Source organism: Mesoplodon mirus (assembly GCF_964341445.2).
Source record: "Mesoplodon mirus genome assembly, chromosome: 9".
Taxonomy (NCBI): Eukaryota; Metazoa; Chordata; class Mammalia; order Artiodactyla; family Ziphiidae; genus Mesoplodon; species Mesoplodon mirus.
The window spans coordinates 68,666,896-68,689,965 of NC_138985.1; the positions used below are offsets into that span (position 1 = coordinate 68,666,896).

Here is a 23,070-nt window from a genome sequence, read left to right on the forward strand (position 1 = left end):
CAGGAGCGTTTCTCTTCCGTGTTTTAAATAGACATCTTTGAGACATAATAGACCCTTGAGTCGCTGTGTCAGTTGACTGTGGCTTTCAATGGTACTGCTCGTGCCACTGTCCTTAAGAATGAGTGGCTGAGGCAGGAGGAGGGGTGGCTCTTTCTGTCACTCCTTTCCCCATCCCCGCCTCATTCAGCCCTCTCCTCACCTCCCAACCAACTTTAAGTGGGACCTCTGCATGGTCTTTAGAAGAACATTCTAAAAGCAGGTCCCTGCTATAAATAGAGCAGTGGGGTTTTAGTAACATGCCACTGACCTAACAGAAGAAAGAAAGGTCTTATCAAAGGCCCCTGACATCTGCTTGGAATCTGTTTTATATCTTAAATTTGCAGTAAGTTTTTATTTATATTAACTTCTAGTAGGCTTTGTTCTGAAACTTCCTTGATTTGTAATTTGGGTTATTATTGGAGGGTATTATGTGTCTGGCATAGAGAAAGTGTTTAAAAAGAACAAGTAATCACATTTTCGTGCTTATCAACAAATAAACCTTGCGAGGCCCTGTCTGTACTCTCGCCTAGAGGCCTCCTACCAGAGAGTCAAATCTGCCAGCAGATCTTGATGCCTCACTTCAGAACAGGATTTTCCGCCCCAGTCAGGACTATTCCCCGGGTAAAAAGCCCTCTCCTCACTCTCCCCAGGAGCTTCATCACAAGCAATGAATAGATAACCTATAATGAAAAGGATCTGAAAAAGAATACATACATATATATATACATATATATATATATATATAATATAACCGAATCACTTTGCTGTACACCTGAAACTAACACATCTTTGTAAATCAGCTATTCTTCAAATTAAAAAAAAAAAAAAATTCAAGGGCTTCCCTGGTGGCGCAGTGGTTGAGAGTTCGCCTGGCAATGCAGGGGATGCGGGTTCGTGCCCCGGTCCGGAAAGATCCCACATGCTGCGGAGCGGCTGGGCCCGTGAGCCATGGCCGCTGGGCCTGCGTGTCCGGAGCCTGTGCTCCACAGCAGGAGAGGCTACAACAGTGAGAGGCCCGCGTACCACAAAAAAAAAAAAAAAAAAAAATTCAATACTTACAATTTTAAAAAAGAGCAATGAATGGAAACTCCTGACACGGTACAGGTTGGAACCCCTCCCGCTGTGCTCTTTGAGAAGGCTCCCTGTCACTGCTCCTGAGGGCATATCTACTGCCCTTGCTTTCCAAACAAAGCGTGTCTAGGAAAAGCTGAAATTCAGCTCTGGAAACAAAAGGTTTCGGAAGCAAATTAAAGTTGCGCCTCATTTCATGCAGTAATTACATACTTTCAACACTGTATACAAATGCGATTGTTGCTGATTTAAATCCTAAATTCTCAGGATTACTTGTACATACTAGGAGCTAAGAGTAGTTGTTGAAGGAATGATGACATTAGCAGACTGCTCTCTAAAATGAAAACTGTTTGATATATAGAAAAGCCGTTCTGTTATTTAATGTGTTTTATGTTCGCATCTCTATCCATGGGACTGAAAGAGGCACTCTCCCATAGGTAGACTAGCTCTCTTTTAGAGGACCTGCCCTAAGAACACCTTATGGCTGAGCCCTGGAACCCTCGAGAACCCTGCAGCCCCATCGGTCTGGATAACTGTCCTTCCTTCCCCACTTAGCACAGGGATGAGGTAGCTGTGGCCAGCTTGGTACTCCTGCCCACAGAGTGCTCTTTGGCAAGGAGCTTAATTCTCTGAGCGTCAGTTTCCTCATCTGTAAAATGGGAGTGCTGTAAGGTTTAACGAATACATGTAAATCACTCAAGGTCACTGGCACCCCGTAAGGTTGGCTACTATTATTACTTTATTCTTCATCTTTTCGTGTCTCTCACTTTCTTGAGTTTTGATGTTTAGCTTTCTCTGTCTCTGTATTTCTTATTTTCTGCCTTCACTTCTCCCTGTCCTTTTTTTCTATCATCTCTTTCTTCTTCTCAACACGATGTAATTAAAAAATGAAAGAGCATTCCAGGCAGTGCAAAGGACATGAGTCAGAACTTGGAATTAGAAATGAGCCAAGGGTGAACAGGGTACAGGGAAGATACCATCCAAGAGAGGGAGTTGCTCACTGCACATCTAGAGAGTCAGCTGGGGCGGGGCGGGTGGCCACAGCCTGCTGACCCATTGGCACTTGGTACACTTAGCCCACTCACGCTCTCAGCCTTCCCAATCTGCATGTGTGTGTACATCACTCACTCCTTTTCCTGAATTCTCTCCCTCCACCCAGGTACTTCAGGGGCACTCTTCTCTCCCTATATGCAATATGCATGGAGAGCAAAGGTCCAGAAAGTTCTCAACGTTAAAGAGCAGACCACCCGATCCCGACCTCACCTGTGCTCCCCATCCCACCAATCCCTCCCCCAGCCCTCCCCCAGGCCTCCCCTGTCCATCTTCCCTTCAAACCTCTTCTATCCCCATCCATCCCTTTCCCACCCCTCTGCCAACTTTACTTTCATCCATAGCATTGATCACCAGCTGACATTGTACACATGTATTTATGTGTTTGCCTTCCCCTTATCAGAAAGAAAGACCCTGCTGGGTGGGGGAAAAGGGGTGGAGATAGAGACTTTTGTCTGTTTTACTTTCTGCAGAAATCCCAGTGTCTCAATCAGGGCCTGGCCCAGAGCCGACTGTCAGTGAATATGTTGACAGGATGTGTAGCAGGTATCTCCTGACCCTGCCTACCTAAGCTTGCACTTTCCCTCCTCACTCCCCGTCCCACAGTTTGCCCTCATTCGGGGCTTGTTGTGCTCGTGGTAGTTGTGCTCCAGTCCTTCCAGGTGGTGGGTAGCGGTCCTTGCCAGGGTCACCAACTGTGCTACCCAGTATCTTATATGCAGGCAAGCGGAGGAGACACATGCCCGGTTTACTCCCGTTGTCCCAGCTTCCTGTGTGGTGACTCTCAAAAGTGGCCTTGACTGGGCTTAAGTTAAACGGTTGCCACCTTGCCCTTTTATGTCCCCCACTCTCCATAGACAGGCTGCAGCAGCAGCATCCTTTTCCTGCAGCACACCGTGCGTACGTGCGTGCGCGTGCAGTGCCTCCCGCCCCTAAGATCCCGGGGGCCAGGACAAGAAGTCCAGGAGGCTGAGAGTGTGTGGCAGGGTGTGGCAGCACCACGACCTCCCAGTTTGGGTTTTGTGGCTCCTTGACGGTTTCTATGCCTATCATCAGTTTCTGCATTCTTATCAATCTGGTGGTCATTTGCTTTGCAACAAGCCATATTTGCTTCCCACGTGCAAACCCCTTGCTCTTCCTCATCTTTGTCGGCCTCATAAAATGTGCCAGCACTTCACCCCCAATACCTTGCCCGCCCTGCATTCTCGCGGGCAGGCAGGGGCCCCTGCCTGTCCTGGTCCCGCTTCCGTGTGCCTGGGGAAAAGGGTGGTTGGATTTTGCACCTGCATTTTGGCACAGGCAGAAATCACTTCAGAAATGGTTGTGAGTTTTATTTTGTTTCTTTTGTTTAATAATCAGAAAAGGCTGTTTTGGCAGAAGCAAGTCTGGAAGGAACAATTCAAGGAAAGGCTACCTTCATCACCTTGAATATAAAATGAGGGACTCAAAGTGAGACCGGAATAAATAGGTTTGGAAATACTGGGCTTTACGAAGAAAATAAGGCTTCTGCTCTCAAAGTGCTATGAAGATGAGTCACTTTTATCTACTGTAGCCTGGTTCCCCCATTATAGTTATTAGAAACCCCTTATTTTCAAATAATAGAACCCTTGGAAACCATCTTAAGTGAAATAATAGGCAGGCCTCATGGAGCCCCCCAGGGACTGCTCAGAACTCAGGCAGGGAGGAAGCAGGAACTGGGGGTACACCGGGACCCACTGTCTCCTTCTCTACTCCCTCCCTCCCTCTCTTCCATTCTCTCCCTCCCCCTCCCTTCCCATCATTTCATTGCTTTCTACTCTCATTGTTCTCTCCCTGCACAAAAATATCTTAGTCCATATCGTCTGCAGAATATGGCTGATGATAACTCCCTGGTTTACATATTACAAAGACCAGCCACAAAATCCCAATTCTAAATTTCCAGAGAGAGAATTGGAATAGCCTGACTTAGACCAGGTGTCTACTATGCTCAGATAACTCTGGCCATGGAGGTCACCCCCTCCCCGTAATTACATGGATGGGACTCTAGGATGTCTGGAGGATGGATGGTACCCAGGTTATGTGTGAAAGAAAGGAATCCTCCCAGGTAGATAGCCTGGAGATGTCAGCTGTAATCCTTTCCTCCTTGTTTTGAAGAATTCCACTTAAAGTTTCACATCAAAGTCCAGCTCTTTCCACTGGGTTCTGCCTGAAGGAAGTCATGAAGCTACTCTGAACCTTGATGTTATTATTAATATTAGTATCTGAGAGCCTGGGCATTCTGCAGCACCAGTTAGTCTTGTCGTCTGTTTGGGTATAAGGAAGAGTCTCTATTCTTTTAGTTCCATCTTTTACAAAGTGTACCCATTGCTGTTGTGCCATTTTGGAGCTAGGACTAGCCCTCAGCAAACCTGGGAAGTAAATGAGGTTTGTGTCTGGCAAACTCTCCACCCTCTTCCCCTGGATTGGTTCTCCTGCCCCCCTTCCATTGCTCCTATCTGCCGAGTTACTCCATGGAACCACCCTGCTGAGACCTGCCAGCCCTAATTTCTAGATCTCAGCTTCTCCTTCTCCATGTCATCTGGAGGCTTTGCATTCTACAAATTGGCTACACATGAGGGTTAATTTGAACTATCACCTGTTTCCTGACAAGGCAACCTGGTAGGTTGCACGAAAACCCTTTCTTCTGTGATTCACCAAGATTTACTATTACTCCACAGATAGTATGTGCTCATTTTAAAAAGGGCTTGTTCATGAAAATGACAGCTAGATTAATCTAGTAGTCGTGTTTTAAATGAGTCCTCTTGAGACCAGTGGCACGATGCCTTTCTGCAATGGAATTTCATTCATGGCAGGGATTTTGGCCAAGGAGGAAACAAGTTTTGGACAAGGCTCTCACATAGGTGAGTACCTTCTCTGCCTGCCAGGGTCTGACCTAAAGCTTATCTTATACCTCCTTGGCATGTTTTTATGTAAATACTGGGACACTGTCATTGTAAATCCTTTACAAACCAGCAGAGCCCGGTAGAAAGGAAATAGGCTTTGACAGCTAACCCAACAGAGACTCCTTGCTTAGGCCACACACCAGGCAAGTGGCTTGGCCAAGGTGTTCCACAAATGTAAATCATTTACTAACAAGCCTGGCCCATATAAAATGCTTAGTTGTTATTAATTTTATGTTGAGTTTTTTTTATGCCAAAGAACATTTCATTCAAAGGGACTATTCTAAATGACTAAATGGCTGATTCTGGCTTTTTAAGTCTAGAGAAATACTCCTTTTGTGTTTTGTGGAGAGAAAAAAAAACACCAGTGATCACTGTACGTATTAGTTGGGTATAAGTTCTAAGAAGAGGTAACTATTTAGACATTTTTTTTATTCAGCAAATACAGACTGAGGGCCAATTATGTGCCAGGCACTGCCAGGTACAAGAAAGATGGTGGTGACATAAGAATGTGAGCTCTTCTCCTGCTAGGTGGTTCTCAACCAGAGCAGTTTTGCTCCCCAGGGGACATTTGGCAATGGAGACATTTCTCATTCTCATGACTGGCATCTAGCAGAGGCCAGGGATGCTGTGAAACATCCTACAAGGCCCAGGACAGTCCCCACCTCAGTTATCGGCCCCAATGTCAATAATTCCAAGGCTGAGAAAACTTGCAGTTGACAATGGGGGCCCTGGTGGTCTTTGAGCAGGGAACGATGTTGGTGCTGATGCCCTCATCAACCTGAGAGGAAGTCAGCCAGCATAAGGATATCTCATTATATGCAATGGGGAGAATCCCAAAAAGCTTTGTGGCAGTCAGTGTTTTAGAAATGATATCCTGTTTTAAATGTACTAGAACAGCTGCTGAATAGACGCATCTGGTGGGGGAGGGTGGGGTCAGTGGTGCCACGGTGGAGAAACCTGGCTGTCCCATGGCATCTGTTCAGCAGGCCTCACAGGAAAACCCAGAGTCTTCAGTCACAGGCCCAGTGATTCCCCTTGGCTATTTCCCTACATCTGAAAAGGTTCACTTCAAGGCCAGTATTTCATCTGATCTTGCAAGAGGGAAAAGTCCAAAGTTTAACCTAATTTCTCACACAAGTTCAATGTCACATGATGATAGGAAATGCAGTCGATTATAGGAAAAACCCTTGGCTGAGATGAGGAGGCCAGGCCTCCTCAGGACAAGCCACCTGTCCTCCAGCCGCCCAGGTAACTCTGGGCAAAAGCTAGACTAGATGAGCCCCAAACCCAGAGACTTGTAGCTGAAAATGACTTTAGCCATTTCCAGCCCCTTATTCTCTGCATAGAAAGGAGCTAAGAAAAAATTGCCTTTGATCAAGAATCCTTTTCATATCAAAGTAAAAGAATGAAGTTCTCATTTTAATAGGAGTAATAAAAATGACAAACTGAGGTGATGTGGTTTTAGTCTCTACCCATGACTCTCTGTCAAGGGTACTTTGTCCCCAAGAGCATACTGGGCAATATCTGGAGACATCTGTGGTTGTTCCAGCTGAGGGGTTGCTACGGGCATCTAGTGGGTAAAGGCCAGGGATACTGCTAACTACCCTACAATGCACAAAGGCTTATCCAGCCCAAAATGTCAGTAGTGCCAAGGTTGAGAAACGCTGATGTATACTGATAAGGAAAAGCAAAATTTCTCAACTGTAGCACATCATAAATAGCACTTTCTGTTTCTTATGGTCTAGAACCTGGGCTGAGCTGATTATACACTTGGGCGGTGTCTACACTGACCCATCAAAACATATTTGTTATGAAACCACCAGAGAATACTGCTTTCCAGATTCAGCAGATGTGAGACAAATAACATCCTGCTCACTTAGAAAGAGTCAAGTTGGGGGATACTTGCTAAACGCCTGAGATTTTTCTTGACAACTCTTCTTGCTCTTGTTTTTCCTAAGTGGCTATTCCTGGGCTGTTTGTCAAACAGTCTTTATCTCCTGTAATATCATCTTTTTCTGTTTGGTGTGGTTTTTGAATTCCAGGCAGACCAGGCCCAGTATAATAGTCTTGGACAGACATTCTTCCTGTCTGGGGTATTTTCTTCCTGTCTGGGGTATTTTAGTTACTGCCCTAAAGTTTGCAAAATGTTCTTTTTTCTGAAAAGATACTCTTGAAAATCAATAAACTGCAGAGAATGGAAAAAGCTGATCAGTGACTTTTCAAGATATGGGGCATTTCATTGGGAGAGTAAACATAATAACTCAATCCAAAATAAAATGGATCCAGAGAGTGTACCCTCAGCATTTACATATAGCCTACTGTCTAGAGATTGTCCTTGTGAACCCAAAAGAAAATTGAACGATATATCAGCCGTGAAAATAAACAACGTCGCATCACAAAGCGGAAATTAGGCAATGGACCTAAAATAATGTTTAACTAACTTTACATTCCCTTCTGTCCCCATTTTGCTATATTTCTGGGGAATGTGTATTTGTGAGGACAATAAGTGGAGCTCTGTGCTATTCAGAAATGTCTGCCTGCATTTGTTTGGCTGAAGAAATTAGATGGAAGGCAGTGGGGAAGCACTGATGGGAAAGGCTGTTGGTAAATATGAGCAGGGCCAATAAGCATTAAATGCAATCTTGATATGCTTAGTTATTTTTTAAAATATGACAAAAAGTGAAATTTTAGAAAATCTGTGATTAGTGTATCCTGTATTTGCTGAAGCATCCAGTAGACCAGTTTCCATTTTGTCAGTGTATGGTAAACACTGTAGCTACTCTCCTAATTCCTAAATACTGCGTTTTTATTTTTACCCCAAGGCATGTTATTTCCCATGTGATTTCTTCATCCATTGGAGATGTTCCAGATAAGAATTTTGTCACTCCTTTTTTTTTTTTTTGCATGACCTACATGAAAAGAATGCCTTTAAAAAGCCAAACACACCTTCACTGGCCTTTGGTTGTGCTGTTTCCTCTTCTTGGAATGTTCTCCCCGAGTTATCTGCCTCTCCAGGTCAACATCATCAGCTCCCCATCAGCCTAATCTTTCCCAGTCTAGTGAACTCCTATCCATCCTTCAAAAACCCAGTTCAAATATCTCTTTCCCCAGCCTTCTCAGGAAGAATTTATTATTCTCTCCAGTATCCTACCATAGGATAATTATTTATGTTGCCTGTTTATTCTTGTAGATGAGATCCTTGAGTGCAGGAAGGTTTTGCTCCCCTGATCTATTTTGACTTTGTTTTCCAAGGACTAGTATAGTGCCAGATTAAAAGTAGGCAATCAGCATGTAAGTATTGAATAAATGAGTGAATAATGAGTGGGTGAATGGGTGGATGAACTGGGAAATGGTTCCCCTCTCTGACATCCTTCCCCCACCAATTTGTAATGCCATTTCCGAGATATATCAAGTATCCATATATGTGTGATTTGGTTTCTCATCTTTCCACTCTGTACCACTGGTCTCTTTGTCCATCCTGCATGGTGTTTTACTTTTTTTTTTTAGACTATAGAAGTCTTGATATATAGTCGGATGTGTTTTCTTATGTTCTTCTACTTATTCAAAATTATCGTCGCAATTTCTTTCTGCTCTATTCTTCCATATAGATTGTAGGGTCATCTTGTCAAGTTTTGTGAAAAGCACCATGGAGACTTTGCTTGAAATTGCATTGAATTTAAAGGTTCATTTGGAGGATAATTGATATATTTACGGTATCGAACGTTGCCATACATGAATATAGAATACCTCCTTACTTAAGTCATTAAGTTAATTATTTTATAATTATTTTAGATGATTGCTGATGCTATGAATGAAGTCTTTAATTTTTATGATTTAACAAAATGAGTTATTGCTGATGTATAACGATGCTACTGATTTCTTCTTATTGCTCTTGTATTAAGTAAACTTGATGGCCTTGTTATTTCTTCCAACCATATATGATGTATTTCTTTGTCTTGTTTTATTATGCTGGCTAAAACTCTGAAGGATAATGCCCAAGAGAAACACTTATAGCAGGCAGCCTTTTCTTTCTGCTGACTCTAAAGGAAATTATTCTAATGTTTTATCTTTAAATGTGACATTTATTATATGTGTATCATAGATATCTTTAATCAACCATTTTTAGGAGAGTTCCCTCTATTTCTAGTATGCTAATTGCTATTACTATGAACAGGTGTTGAATTTTATTAACTGTTGGTATTCTAATTTTTTAAATGATTATGTGGTTTCTCTCTCTTGTTTTATTATTGTTATGAATTCTAGTAATATGTCAACTACCTTAAATCCCTGAAATAAACCCTCCTCGGTCATGACATTTAAATATAATGCTACACTCAGTAGGATTTTTATATTTATGTTCATAATTGAAATTGATGTATAATTTTACTTTTATGTACCATTCTTGTATGGTTTTTGAATCAAGATTACATTAGCTTCATTATGTGATTGTGGAGGTTTTCTTTTTTTTCCTCTCTGCTCTGCAGTAGTCTGTATTGGCTAGAGATTGTTTTTTAAAAATTCGATTAAACCTAATAAGATCATTTGGGATCAATGACTATTTGAGGGTAGATGTTTTACTGCAGATTTAATTATTTCATGGGTATAATTGAATTTAGGTTTTCTATATTATGTTGAGTCATTTTGATAATTTATATTCTTTAAGAAAATCATCCATTTCATATAACTTTTAATTTTGTGGGTAGAAAGTTAGCATTCTCGAGGTTTTTGTTTTATATCATTACTGCATCTGCATTCATGTCCTCTCTTTTATTGTTTGGGCCGTTTTTCTTGATCAATTGCCCAAGGTTTGCCTAACTTATAAATCTTTTAAAAAATCACCTGTTAGTTTTTTTTAATCCTTTTCTTTTCTTTTTCTTTCTATTTCATTATATTCTACAATAATCTTTTTTGTTTCTTTGTTTTACTGTTTGAATCTTCCATATCCTTTTTTTCATCCTGTTTTTCAGTCCTCTGAAATTAGTCATCTTGTTATTGTTTCATAAACAGGCTTGATTAGATTGGCCTGTGTTTCCCAGTTTTCTTGCTCACCCTGGCTTCTTGAATCCTGTCCTTTCCCACTAGGTTCAATGTGCTTCTTACAGAACTATATTATCCCTAAGTGTATCTTTGAGTGAGGACCTGTGAGTGGAAACTCTTGGCATTTGTCTGAAAATATCTTTATTTCACCCTTGCTTTTTTTTTTTTTTTTTTTTTTTTTTTTTTTTTTTTTTTCCGCGGTATGCGGGCCTCTCACTGCTGTGGCCTCTCCCGTTGCGGAGCACAGGCTCCGGATGCGCAGACCCAGCGGCCATGGCTCACGGGCCCAGCCGCTCCGCGGCATATGGGATCCTCCCAGACCGGGGCACGAACCCGCATCCCCTGCATCGGCAGGCGGACTCTCAACCACTGCGCCACCAGGGAGGCCCTCACCCTTGCTTTTGAATGGTAATTAGCTGTGTATAGAAGTTAGGTTGGCAGTAATTTTCTCTGAGCACTTTGTTGAAATCTGTAATCTACTTGTCTCTTTTTTGCAGAGGAGAAGTCTGTTTTCATCCTAATTGCTGTCCTTTCACAAGTAACCTGTTTTTTCAGGATTTTGCTTGTCTCTTTGGTATTCTGCACTTTCACTCTAATCTATATAGGTCTAAATTATTTTTTATTCATCAGGTTTGAGGCTCATTTAGCTTTTCTTAATCTGAGGGTTTTGTGTCTTTTAGCAATTCTGGAAAGATCTCAACTGTTTCTCTTTCTGAATATCGCTTCCATATATGCCCTTAACCCATCATCTCTCAGCTTTTCAGGATCATCACTCCTTTGCTTCTCTCTCTTCTGCATCTCCAGTCTCTTCTATCTATTGTATCAATCTCATTGACAAGTCAACATGCCCTAATGTCTCCCATCTTTTATTTAAAAAAAAAAAAATCCTCCCAGGGCCCACCCCATATCTCCTTGGAGCTATCTTTGTTGCTCTGCTGGACATCACCACTAAACTTTTTGACGAATTTGCCTACACATTTCTCTACTTCCGTGCCTCCCAGTTATCCTTCAGTTCCCTCGAGTATGACTTCTGCCCTCAACAATCCAGAGACTGCTCTTGCCAAGGTTGCCAGTGACTTCCATGTGTCTGAATCACAGTTCAGCCCTCAGTTAGCTGGACCTCTTTCCAGCATTCAACCTGGTTGGCCACTCCTTCCCTAAAACACGCTTCACCTCTTGACTTCTGAAACGCTTTACTCTCTTGGTTCTCTCCAAATGTTGGAGCACCATGGGCTTGGAATTGAGCTCTATTTTCCTCATTTTCTATTCTCTATTGCTAATAGGCTTTTTTATTCCATTCACACGATTTTAAATACCATTTACTTGTCACAGATGGCCAAATGTGTACCTCCAGTTCCACTCCTCCTCTGAGTTATTGAATTGTGTGTGAATTCCTGCTTGACCATAAAACTTGGAATCTCAGCAGCATTTTACCTTAAACTGCTCAAAGCTGAATTCTTGAATTTCTCCCAAAAGAATGTCTTCCATATCTCAGCAAGTGGCATCACTATCCACCCGGTTTCTAAAGCTAGAATCTAGGAGTCACTCTTGATTCCTCTCTCCTTCAAATACCCACATTTATTCTACTGTCAGGTCCTTTAAATTCTATCTTCAAAAGAGAACTCAAATCCATTCACTTTCTGTCTCTTCCTCCAACATCCTGGTCATGGCCTCTATCATTTCCCAACTAGAAACCACTACCCAGTTTATGAATCTTTTCTGCTTTTAACACTCTCTCTTCCATTTTCAACACAGCGGTCAGAACATCTTTTTTAAAAAATCATCTTCCTACTTGAAGTCCTTCAAGAACTTCCTGTTGGACCTAGATTACAACCAAATCCACACTTGTTAATAAAGCCTGTCCTACCTTCAGCCTCATCCCCATTTCTCTCCCCCTCACTCTGGTGTTCTGGCCACCCTGGCCTTCTAGTCCCTCAGTCACACCAAGCTCTCTTGCTCCTACAGGACCTCCATAGATTCCTTCTGACTGAAATGCACCCCTCAATGCCCCCACCAGATTGGCTCCTTCTCTTCCTTCAAGCAGCTTGAGGTCACCTTTCAAAAGATGACTTCTTGACCCTCATGGATAACACAGGGGCCTTTCTTAAATCTCTCTAGTAACAGCCTCATTTTTTCTTTTATAGCCCTTTCCTCACCTTTTCTCTCTCTCTTTTTTTATTTTTTTTTTTTCTTTTTTTTTTTTTTTTCTTTTTTTTGCTGTATGCGGGCCTCTCACTGTTGTGGCCCCTCCCGTTGCGGAGCACAGGCTCCGGACACGCAGGCCCAGCGGCCATGGCTCACGGGCCCAGCCGCTCCGCGGCACATGGGATCCTCCCAGACCGGGGCACGAACCCGTATCCCCTGCATCGGCAGGCGGACTCCCAACCACTGCGCCACCAGGGAGGCCCTCTCTCTCTTTTTTTAGATATATTATTTACATATTATTTTATCGATCTTGCAGTTTCAGCAGTATATTAGCAATCAACTTTGTTGCCATGATTAACCAGCAGTCCCTTTAGAACACTTCTAGTAAAATATTAAGAAACCTTTGATTGCTGAATTTGTAAAATGTTCAGCTTTCAGTAGGACACTTTACTGAGGAATTCTTTTAGTACCACATTTAATGTGAGTGGGCCTTTCAATGAATCATGGCATTTTGGCTCTGGGAGAATTCAAGTGCTCCCTCGGATGGATTCTCTGCATTCCAGCAAGGGGTGCTTTGTCATATCTTAGTGTCATTTCCTTGCAGCACGATTCTCCATTTTAGTAAAAATAATTCTGAGAGGTTTTTTTCTCCCCCCCCCATCATTTTTCAAAGGAGAAATAGTATAAGGGGGGCAGTTTGCATGTGACAAACTGAAATACCAAAAGACTATTATAACTTAGTTTTATTGCATAGAAACCGTGGTCAGAAGTTGCTCTTTTTGATGGGTTGATTGACTACTTTCTCTGCCTTGACAAATCTGTGAGTGCCATTAGGAGGGAACCAAGCTTGTTTCATTTGTCACTTTATGTATACCCAATTACTAGTATATATAAATAAATAAAGATCTCACAGTGATGCCATTTTTTCTTAAGTAGAGCTCTGATGAACATCTTCCCAAATTGTGACCGTAGTTGTCATCCTGACTATCCAGGCCTGTACAGGCCTCCCAGTCTCTTAAAAAAATAATATTGTATGCATGTCTTTTATTTGTTAATGGAGGTTTAAAACTTTGAAAGTCCTTATATGAGCCACACAGTCTCATAATATTTTAATTTTGTAAAAATTCAAGACCTCTTCCCATAAGATTGATGTGCCCCCACATAGACTGCCTGTGATGGTTTCTGGCTTACTTCAACCACATTTGCTTTCAAGGAATCCCCTAGCTCTGCTTCTTGCAGCTCATTGGTGCCAGGGAACATGTATTTTTGTTTTGTTTCATTTTTGTTTTAAATCATGACTTAATACATGGTCCTGTCACAGGTGGACCTGTACCTGAATAATGAGAGATAAGACCATCCTTACTTCATGATGTTCAAAATATTTCACAACTGAGTTGGCCACCAACCAATGAGACTGGCACCTTGGCCAATCAGAAGGGACTTTCAACCTACACACACCCAGAGGCCACACTGGGGCCTGCTGAATACAGACACCTCTCTGGGGAAGGCAATTCTATAGACCCTATTGGTAGCCTTCATTTTCAGCCAACTCCCTCACTTCTTAAAATGCCTTTTCTGAAAGTGGCTTAAAGCCTTGGAACCTTCTAATTTTCCCATAGTCATGCCTTATTTATACCTACCTGGATATTCTATAGATAGGGCAACTTTGGTCAAAAGGCCACAGTAACTGAGGTCTGCCTTCCAGAACTTGCTGAGCTAAATGCAGGTTATAGCAACCAGCTCAGGCTCTCTTGGGTTTTTCCATACAGTACCTTGTTTGGGGTAGGGAGAGTCTCATTCCTTAGCTGATGGCATGGCCCTGTCCTCTTACTGTTTCTCCACATTCCTTTCTGGCTCTGGTGTGGGGCGTGGAGGCTCAGTGGAGGATTTTCAGAAATCAAAGCACATCTCTGTTTTTTCCAGGTCTGTTCGCAACTCATCCCCACTGGAAAGAAACCGCCCAGTGAGGGATGCTTACTCCCACTCAGGCCTTTGTTTCTTGGCGTCATCTATTCGTTTCACGTCCAAGGCCACCTGCCTCCAGGTGACTGACTTCTCTAACACTTTTCTTCATCTTGGCTCACAGGTCCACACGTTCCGAGGCCCGCACTGGTGTGAATACTGCGCCAACTTCATGTGGGGGCTTATTGCCCAAGGAGTCCGATGCTCAGGTAGGCACAGAGCTTTCCTTCCCCTTTTCCATTTACATCAAGTGCCGCAATGATGAGCTGGAGGGCATCTCTCCAGAGCGGGGAAATAGGCCCAGATTAGCTCAGAAGTCTAGCTTTCTGGAAGATTCAAGGCATCTCTGTGCTTAATGGAGAAACTCCTCTAGGTGTTTGCTAGAATGAAAAGGAATATCTCTGTTTATACAAGAAAAGAAAAAAATCCAGGGGAGTATATTTTCTTAGGCACCTACCTGCCATCCAAACTACGTAGCTGTCCTTAAAAGAAAAAACTAAATCAATTACAATGGAATTGCATAGATAGAAAAGCTACATTGCTTTCCCATCTTCTATTTATCATGCCATTTAGCCTCACCAGTGAACCTTCGGGGAGATGCAATTATTCTCCCCATTAAATAGATGAAGAAACTGAGCCTTACTGATAATCATTAATTGCCCCTAGCCACATAGTAAGGGGTGGAACATTAATTTGGCTCCAGAGCCCATCATGCCTAGTGTTTTTCTGCCATCAGATTAGCAGTGAAAATACACACCTTGATTTGATATCACATATTTTCAAAGTACTTTGAAACCCTAGGTGTTTTTCCACCTAGAACTAGACACACACACCCATTGCTAAGAGCACACAGCACATCTTATTAAGATACATCTAACAAAACAGCAAAGAATTGCCAAATTCATGTGTAACCAGGCTTCCTGATTCATCATGCCATGCTTTTTCTGGCAAATAGTTCCGGCTGGGAGCAAGAATAGCCTCCTGTGATATATTGACTGGGTTTCCACTGACAGCATGACTGATTTCTTTCTTGCTAGGGTATGATTTTAAAAAATAATCCTTATGCAGCATTTAAAATAAGCTAATGAAACTACATTAAGATGATCTGTTTCCTACAAATGAACTTATTTACAAAAAGAAACAGACTCACAGACATAGAAAACAAACTTACGTTTACCAAAGGGGAAAGGTGGCGGGGGAGATAAATTAGGAATTTGGGAGCAACATATACACACTACTATACGTAAAATAGATAAACAAGAAGGACCTACTGTGTAGCACAGGGAACTCTACTCAGTATTTTGTAATAACCTATATGGGAAAAGAATCTGAAAAAGATAGATATATAACTGATCACTTTGCTGTATACCTGAAACTAACACAACACTGTAAACCAACTATACTTCAATAAAAATTCTAAAAATTAAAATTAAAAATGATGATCTATTTCCCCATACTGCCCATTTTGATTCACAGGATCATGGGACCTTAAATCCTTTCTCTGCCTGGAAAGGGCTATTTCAGCTTCTACTATATAAATACAGCAATCACCTATGGTGATACCTGGACGGGTCCAGGAGTGCTCGTGTATGTCAATTCCTCTACCTGCCCCCATCCCAGATCCATGAGGCAAGCAGTAAATGTAGGTTTGGAGGCAGACTCTCCAGAAATGATCTAGATACCCCTGATTACCACAAAAGTTACAAAGTATCTCACAGTTCAACCACTGAGCAAAGTGGTGGAATATCTGAATTACTCAGTGGTCATTAGTTCAACCTGTTCAGATTATACCTACCAAAAATATCCCTAATTGCTTCTATTATCCAATTTCAGCAGGAAACTGGTCCAAAGTCAATATTATGAGAATAAAACTCTGGGATTCAGATTAGCTGTGAACAGCAACTTGCTCTGGGATAAGAGAGTTTGGGTTTTTGGGGGATTTTTTTCTGTGTTTGTTTTTTTTTTAAATAAAACATAATTCTAAGGCTATGCTACTATTCTCCAGTGGCCACTGTTTAACCTCATACTTCCTCTGAGCAGCAGGAGAACTGAAAACTGATCATTAAATGTTTGGAATATCCATCATTACCTCTCAACTCTCCATATTTTACATAATTTAAATATTTTTAAAATTAACTAGACTTTATTTATAGCATATAGAATTGTATTCGTTTGCAAAAACAATATTTTTATACTTGTTAGAAAACATCTTCATTTTAATAAAATGTCAGTATTTAACTCTACATAAAAACACTGTCATTTCAGACCTTAAAATGAAGTTTATAAAGAAATCAAAAATAGAATTATCCTATAATCCAGCAAGTCCACTTCTGGGTATATACCCAAAAGAACTGAAAGGAACAGATCTTTGTACACCCACATTGATAGCAACATTGTTCACAACAGCCAAAAGGTAGAAACAACCCAAGTATCCATCAGTGGATGAATGGATAAACAAAATGTGGTATATACATAAAATGGAATATTATTCAGCCTTTAAATGGTATCTTCTTCAGGAAATTCTGTCATGGGCTACAATATGAATGAACCTTAAGGACATTATGCTAAGTGAAATAAGCCCGTCACAAAAGGACAAATACTGTATGACTCCACTTCTATGAGACATCTAAAGTAGTCACATTCATAGATGCAGAAGGCAGAATGTGGTTGCCAGGGGCCGAGGGGAAGAGGGTCCAGGGAGTTACTGTTTTATGGGTACAGAGTTTCAGCTTTGAAAGATGCAAAAAGCTTTGGAGATGGGTGGTGGTGGCTGCACACAGTGGGAAGGTACCTAACGCCACTAAACTATACACTTAAAGTGGCTAAAATGGTGAATTTTACGTATATTTTACCACATTTCTAAAAATTTGTTTGAAATGAAGTTTGTAAGAATTCAGTGAGTAAAAATGACTAATGAAATAACTTAAGAATAGCTGGGGGCCTCCCTGGTGGCGCAGTGGTTGAGAGTCCGCCTGCCGATGCAGGGGATACGGGTTCGTGCCCCGGTCTGGGAGGATCCCATATGCCGCGGAGCGGCTGGGCCCGCGAGCCATGGCCGCTGGGCCTGCGCATCCGGAGCCTGTGCTCCGCAACGGGAGAGGCCACAACAGTGAGAGGCCCGCGTACAGGAAAAAAAAAAAAAAAAAAAGAGTAGCTGGGCAGGTATCCTTATATTTTCTATCACCATATGTGCTATTTCTTCTATTTAACTCTCGTGTAGTGTTCCTCACACTTCAGACTTCACATATATTATTTGATCCTCATGATAACCCTAGGAGTAGGTGCTATTATATCCAAACAAGAAAACCAGCCTATTCTATTTAGTTCAGTTCACCAACATTTATATTCACTAAATAGATCTATCAAATGTTATTGAAGTTTACTGGAGCTTTGCTGAATTTCTCATGTTGATAAAGCTAAGATAATTAGAACTGGTTTTGTCTTTGGAAGGGGATAGACAGAGAACTCAGCCAGTAAACATGACATGAAAATCACGTAATGACAAAAATCGTTTTCTGATGATTTTACAAAAGTTTAGATCCTCTCAAATCCTTGGTGTAGTTAAGTGCTTTTATTTAAAGCAACTGATTACAATATTCATTATCATGTGTGTATAATATGTATATAAAATATAAAAATGATATTATTATTCTTTACACCTATAAAAACAATCAGTATTAGAAGGTACTTTGAATAGATACCAAATCAACTTTGAACATCTTCAGCATTAAATTTTCCAGAATGTAGACTGGTGCCTTGTTATTGTTAGAGAAATTCCATCAGTGGATACCAACTGCTAATAAGGCTTTTAATGTGCACATTGAACTTAAAAGCACCTTTTCAGTTTTGGATCTTGATGAGCTTTATAAATAATTAGTCTTATCATCACATTACATGGCATTGTTCTAAATTGTAAACTCTCGGGTACTCCCACCGGTGTCCAGTTAGACAGTATTTCCACTCAACAGGTGTCAAAATAAGGCAAATAGAAAGGAGAACGGCCTACTGAAACTGCCCAGCAAGGAGGACAGGAGTAAAAAGTATGGGCAACTCTCCAGGAAGGCGAAAGAAGATGCCAATGGTCATGGGTCTCTCAGACCAAAGATTAGAGATTCCTACAGAGACAGTCATCATGTCTTCCATAAAAGGAGCGTCACGAACTTAAGGGAAACAACCTAGCAAAAGTCCTAGGTGCCCTTTATGAGACACAATTTGCTCTGGGAATCCAAACCCAAAAGCCCTCATATGGACCCAAAGTTTCCAGTTCCAAAAGGGAAAAGAAACATACAAACAACCTGGCTAATTACCAAAACTATCTCCATGAGATGTTCTATTCTTATGGTCCAGCCACAGAGAAGGCTTATTGAGAAAAAGGGAATTATATAAGTTTCATGAGTAAAGATAGATTTCAAACTCATCTTGTGGACAGCATCACCTCTAAGGGGGATGGGTGTTTCAGAGAGATACAGCAAACTCTGGGTGTTTTCATTTTTATTTTTGTTAACATATAATTTGTGTTGAGCTTTGACAAAAGGGCCAGGCAAGCTTAATGTGGCTTCTTTGTTTACAGACTGTGGATTGAACGTACACAAACAGTGTTCCAAGCATGTTCCCAATGACTGCCAACCTGATCTCAAGAGGATCAAGAAGGTGTACTGTTGTGACCTGACAACACTCGTGAAGGCTCACAACATGCAGAGACCCATGGTGGTAGACATATGCATTCGGGAAATTGAAGCAAGAGGTTTGGAAAAAAAACACCTGCTTATTGTAGTGATTTTATTTTTACTGTTGTCAAGGAGACTTTCTTATAATTGTTAAATTGACTCTCCAGTACTGATCTTGGGGAGATGGTCTGCCCAGGCCCATGCACGCGTGCCCGCATGCACACACGCTAAATCCAACCAACGACAGCAATTTCTGTGTCGTACGTAAACCATGCATGTATGCATTTAACACACACTTGCTAAGCATTTATCATGTGCTACACACTGGGGATATAAAAGTCACAGTTCACACCTTCAAGAAATTCATAGCATAATATGCAGAATCGGGGGTTGGGGGCAAATAAATAAATGCTGTGAGTACATGTATTCAAAACACTAAAAAAACCCACGGAGTCACAGAGGAAAACATTTTAATCTTATCTGAGGAGAGTTCAGAAAGGGTTTATGGCAGAGGTGAGGTTTGAATCGAGTCTTTGAAAGTGCTTCTATTAAATAAGTAAAGAAATTTTTGGTCAACCCATATATTTTCTACCATATAGAAATTCACTCCTAGTATTGGTTCTGTTTATTTCAAAGAGGAGAGTTAAAAAATTGAAAAGATCTATTCATTGAAAATTGAGAAGGCAAGGAAGATAGAAACATTTCAAAGAAGAGATTCTTTATATTATGCTTGAGTCATCTTTCCTTTATTTGTGCTTTGGCCACTTTTCAGTATCAAAATGTTCAGTGATATGGTGGATAGAGTCTGGTTAGGGAGAACTGGATTGTTGGATGTAATTTGGATAATTGGAAAGGCTTTTACCATTGTTGCCATGTATTTACCCTCCTATAGTTGGTATCCATCATTGTGTCCAAATTGGCTTAATATATTCTACAGGTATTTATGCATTCGCCAACCATCCCATTCTTTCCAAAACAAAACAAAAGAGGATATTGTAAGTTGTTATCCCAAACCTTTTAGAGATAGGAAATTATTCCCTCTTCCATACAGGATGAAAACGATAGCTATTCTGTTCCCTTACGACTTGCTCATTTCATCTCAAATTGTAAGAAATGCCTCCCGCCTTTTGACTGCTGTGTCTGTCAGAGCTGAATGGGAGCTTTGAAATCTGGTGAAGCTGTTGATGCAGGGGCTGAGCTGAGTACGAGTTGAGGGGGGTGCCCTGCCTCTGGATGAGTGGCTGGGAAGAGCAGCCCTGGGTCCTGCTGTTTAGAGGACTCCGCGACCCCAAAGGGTCAGATCATCAGCCTCTCCAGAGCCTGCAATCAGGACTTGTGCTTCTCTAAAGAAGCTGGGATCATCCCATAGTGATCCTCATCAGAGACTGCTAATAATTTGGGCAAAGTTACTACCACATCTGGTGTCTAATGTGTCCACGGGGAGCACAGCACTAAGCATGTCTAGTACAAGAGCTAGAATAGCACAAGTTAGGAATTTATACGGAAGTCACAGCAAAGGGACGAGCTACAGGCATTAGGGGCCTGTGCATGTGAACAGAACCAGAGGATGGGCTGGAAGAAATTCACGTGATGCTTGCCATTCCCAAGCATCACGTGATGCTTCATTGCCACCACTGCCAACATCTTAGCCTGTGTTCCACCCATAGCAAATTTCTTATTGTTCTCCAACTGCTTCTATTGCCACTTGTTTCTGCATGATATGGCAGAGTGAAAAGATCATGAACTTGAAGTTAGATTCCCTACCCCTTCTCATATTAGCTATAGTATGGCCTTGGGCAAGTTACTAACTCCATTTGAATATCTATTTTCTCATCTTTAAAGTAACAGAATCAGTTGTACCTCTTAAGGTAGTTATGAGGGTTAAAATGAGTTGATCCATATAAATGACCTAGTACAGGGCCCAACATAATAGGACTCAACTGTGTTATTTCTTTTGGTTTTTTCTTGGAATGACCAACTCCCCTAACTCCACCTCCAAATCTGTGAGTCTAACCAATGTACTTAACCCATAGCTTTCAATGCTGTCACAGAGACCCCAAATAATAGTGTCTTCATAAAAGATAGAAATCTCTCTCTCCGGCAGCAGCCCAGGGCTCATGGAGCAGCTGCCCAGGAACAGGAACCCAGGCCCTGCAAGCTGTTGCTCTGTCATCCTTGAGTGCTGCCCTCATCTGCATGGTCCCAGATGGTTATCACCGTCTCATCTGCATTCCAACCAACAGCAAAAGGGCATACCCTTTCTCTTCAAGTCCATGACCCAGGCGCTGTACACATCACTTCTGCTCTCTTCACACTGGCCAGGAGTTAATGGCCTCTGCGATGGATGTTGTTCTAAAAACCAAGGGTTTTATCACAACAGAGGAAGTGGAGAACTAGTATTAGACAGGGAGCTGGCAGCCTCTGCTAACTCTGGCAAAGTCCAGCCTGTCCTTCATGATGTCCTTTACAGATAGCTCCTCAGTAAGACCTTCCCCATGGCCTATTCTATCAAAAGGCAGTGTCAGTGTCCACTGCACTGTGCTTCCCTGTGCCACTGTGTCCTTGCCTCTGTTGCAGTGCAGGTTATAACTGGACTGGAGCATGCTTACATGCACCACCAACTAGAACAGGATGACACCAGGCCTCATCTTGTGGGCCAATTCAGTTGATCGGTAGTGGCATCCTAGACAACTGTCCTGAGACGAATTCTGAAACTGAGTGGGGCTCAGTGGGAGAAAAAGCTGAGGTCAATTAAGAATGTCTCTTCTGGTCACAGGAGAGAGGAGGGGGAGTATTTATGCCACGCATTTGTTGTCTCTGATGTCAACCCTTATATATGGCAGATAGTACATGTGAAAAACAGAAATGCATGTTAGTTATCAGGAGTTTGACAGAGTATACTGCAGCAGCAGTAGAAGCTATTTATTTGCTTATTTATTATTGCTGTAGCTGTAGTTTGATAGCAGCTAGTTTTTGACATAAAAGGTCTGAAATCTTAAAAAAAAAAAAGTCTGAAATCTTGTCCTCTATCCCTTCTGATACTTTGGAAATATCTTAACAAATCAATGAGATCTAGGAGCAGAACCCACATCTTTTTCTTAGCCTAAATATACAGTGATCAAGTTTCCAGAATCATTCAGTAGAATTTTATTTTCCTGCATCTGTTTGTATGATGGCATACCAGGTATACCATCATACATTTGGAGAACGATATGAAGGTATACCAATTAAATCGATCATATGTAGTTAAACATTTAACATATTATCATGTTTATGATTAAACATATAAGGCTATAAAATCTGGATAGTTCCAGTAAAATCAGGATAATATGTACCACACACATGCATACTTGTATTGTGTACCTAGCACACTGCTACATGCAGTCTGGCAATATGGATTGAGATGATGCTGTGAGGAAAATAGTTTGCTGCAGTGAAATCACATCCAGCTGTCATATGAACAAAGGAAGCAGGAGACCACGGTTGATGAGAATCTTGACCATGGGTTCACTTTGCAAAGCCAGGCAGGAGGAATACCAGATCGCTGAGGTCTCCACTGCCACACAAGCAAATGAAGACAGACTTGCACAGAAACCGAGATGGACAAGTTCAAGTTCTGACGTGACAGTATGTAATATATAAGAGCACTGACTATATTTGCTTATTTCCTGATAGCACGCAGTGTAGATAGGAAATCAGATTCTTTTTTAGATGTTCTAGGAAGCTAAAGTTAAAATCTGTCTGTCCCTTTTTTTAACAGGATTAAAGTCAGAAGGGCTTTATAGAGTTTCCGGGTTTACTGAACACATCGAAGATGTCAAAATGGCATTTGACAGAGGTAGGCTTGCACTTTCTTAAGTGCCAAATGATTTATCCTTAGCATCCTCTCTTTTGGAACCAGATTTTACTCATAATGGGAATGGGTTTATTAGAGCTACTGAGAGCTGTTCTTTAGGAAGCCAAGGAGTAATGGTTTACAAATATCATAGTTCTCTGCTTCTCTGGGGAAAGTGTTTTTTTAAAAGTCATGGACAGTTGACCATATGGAGAAGTGGGTTTAAAATACTACTTGAGGGCTTCCCTGGTGGTGCTGTGGTTGAGAGTCCGCCTGCTGATGCAGGGGACACAGGTTCGTGCCCCCATCCGGGAAGATCCCACATGCCGTGGAGCGGCTGGGC

The 23,070-nt window shown here is 41.6% G+C and overlaps 1 protein-coding gene across 1 annotated transcript in view; it reads left to right on the plus strand.

Moving 5' to 3' along the window:
- Positions 1–23,070, plus strand: part of CHN2 (chimerin 2) — a 339,445-nt gene that overhangs the window by 293,136 nt on the left and 23,239 nt on the right. The window contains exons 8-10 of the mRNA XM_082633033.1: positions 14,350–14,434; positions 18,796–18,969; positions 22,653–22,730. Of these exons, the coding sequence (XP_082489159.1) occupies positions 14,350–14,434; positions 18,796–18,969; positions 22,653–22,730 (337 nt within the window). The remainder of the gene's footprint in view (positions 1–14,349; positions 14,435–18,795; positions 18,970–22,652; positions 22,731–23,070) is intronic.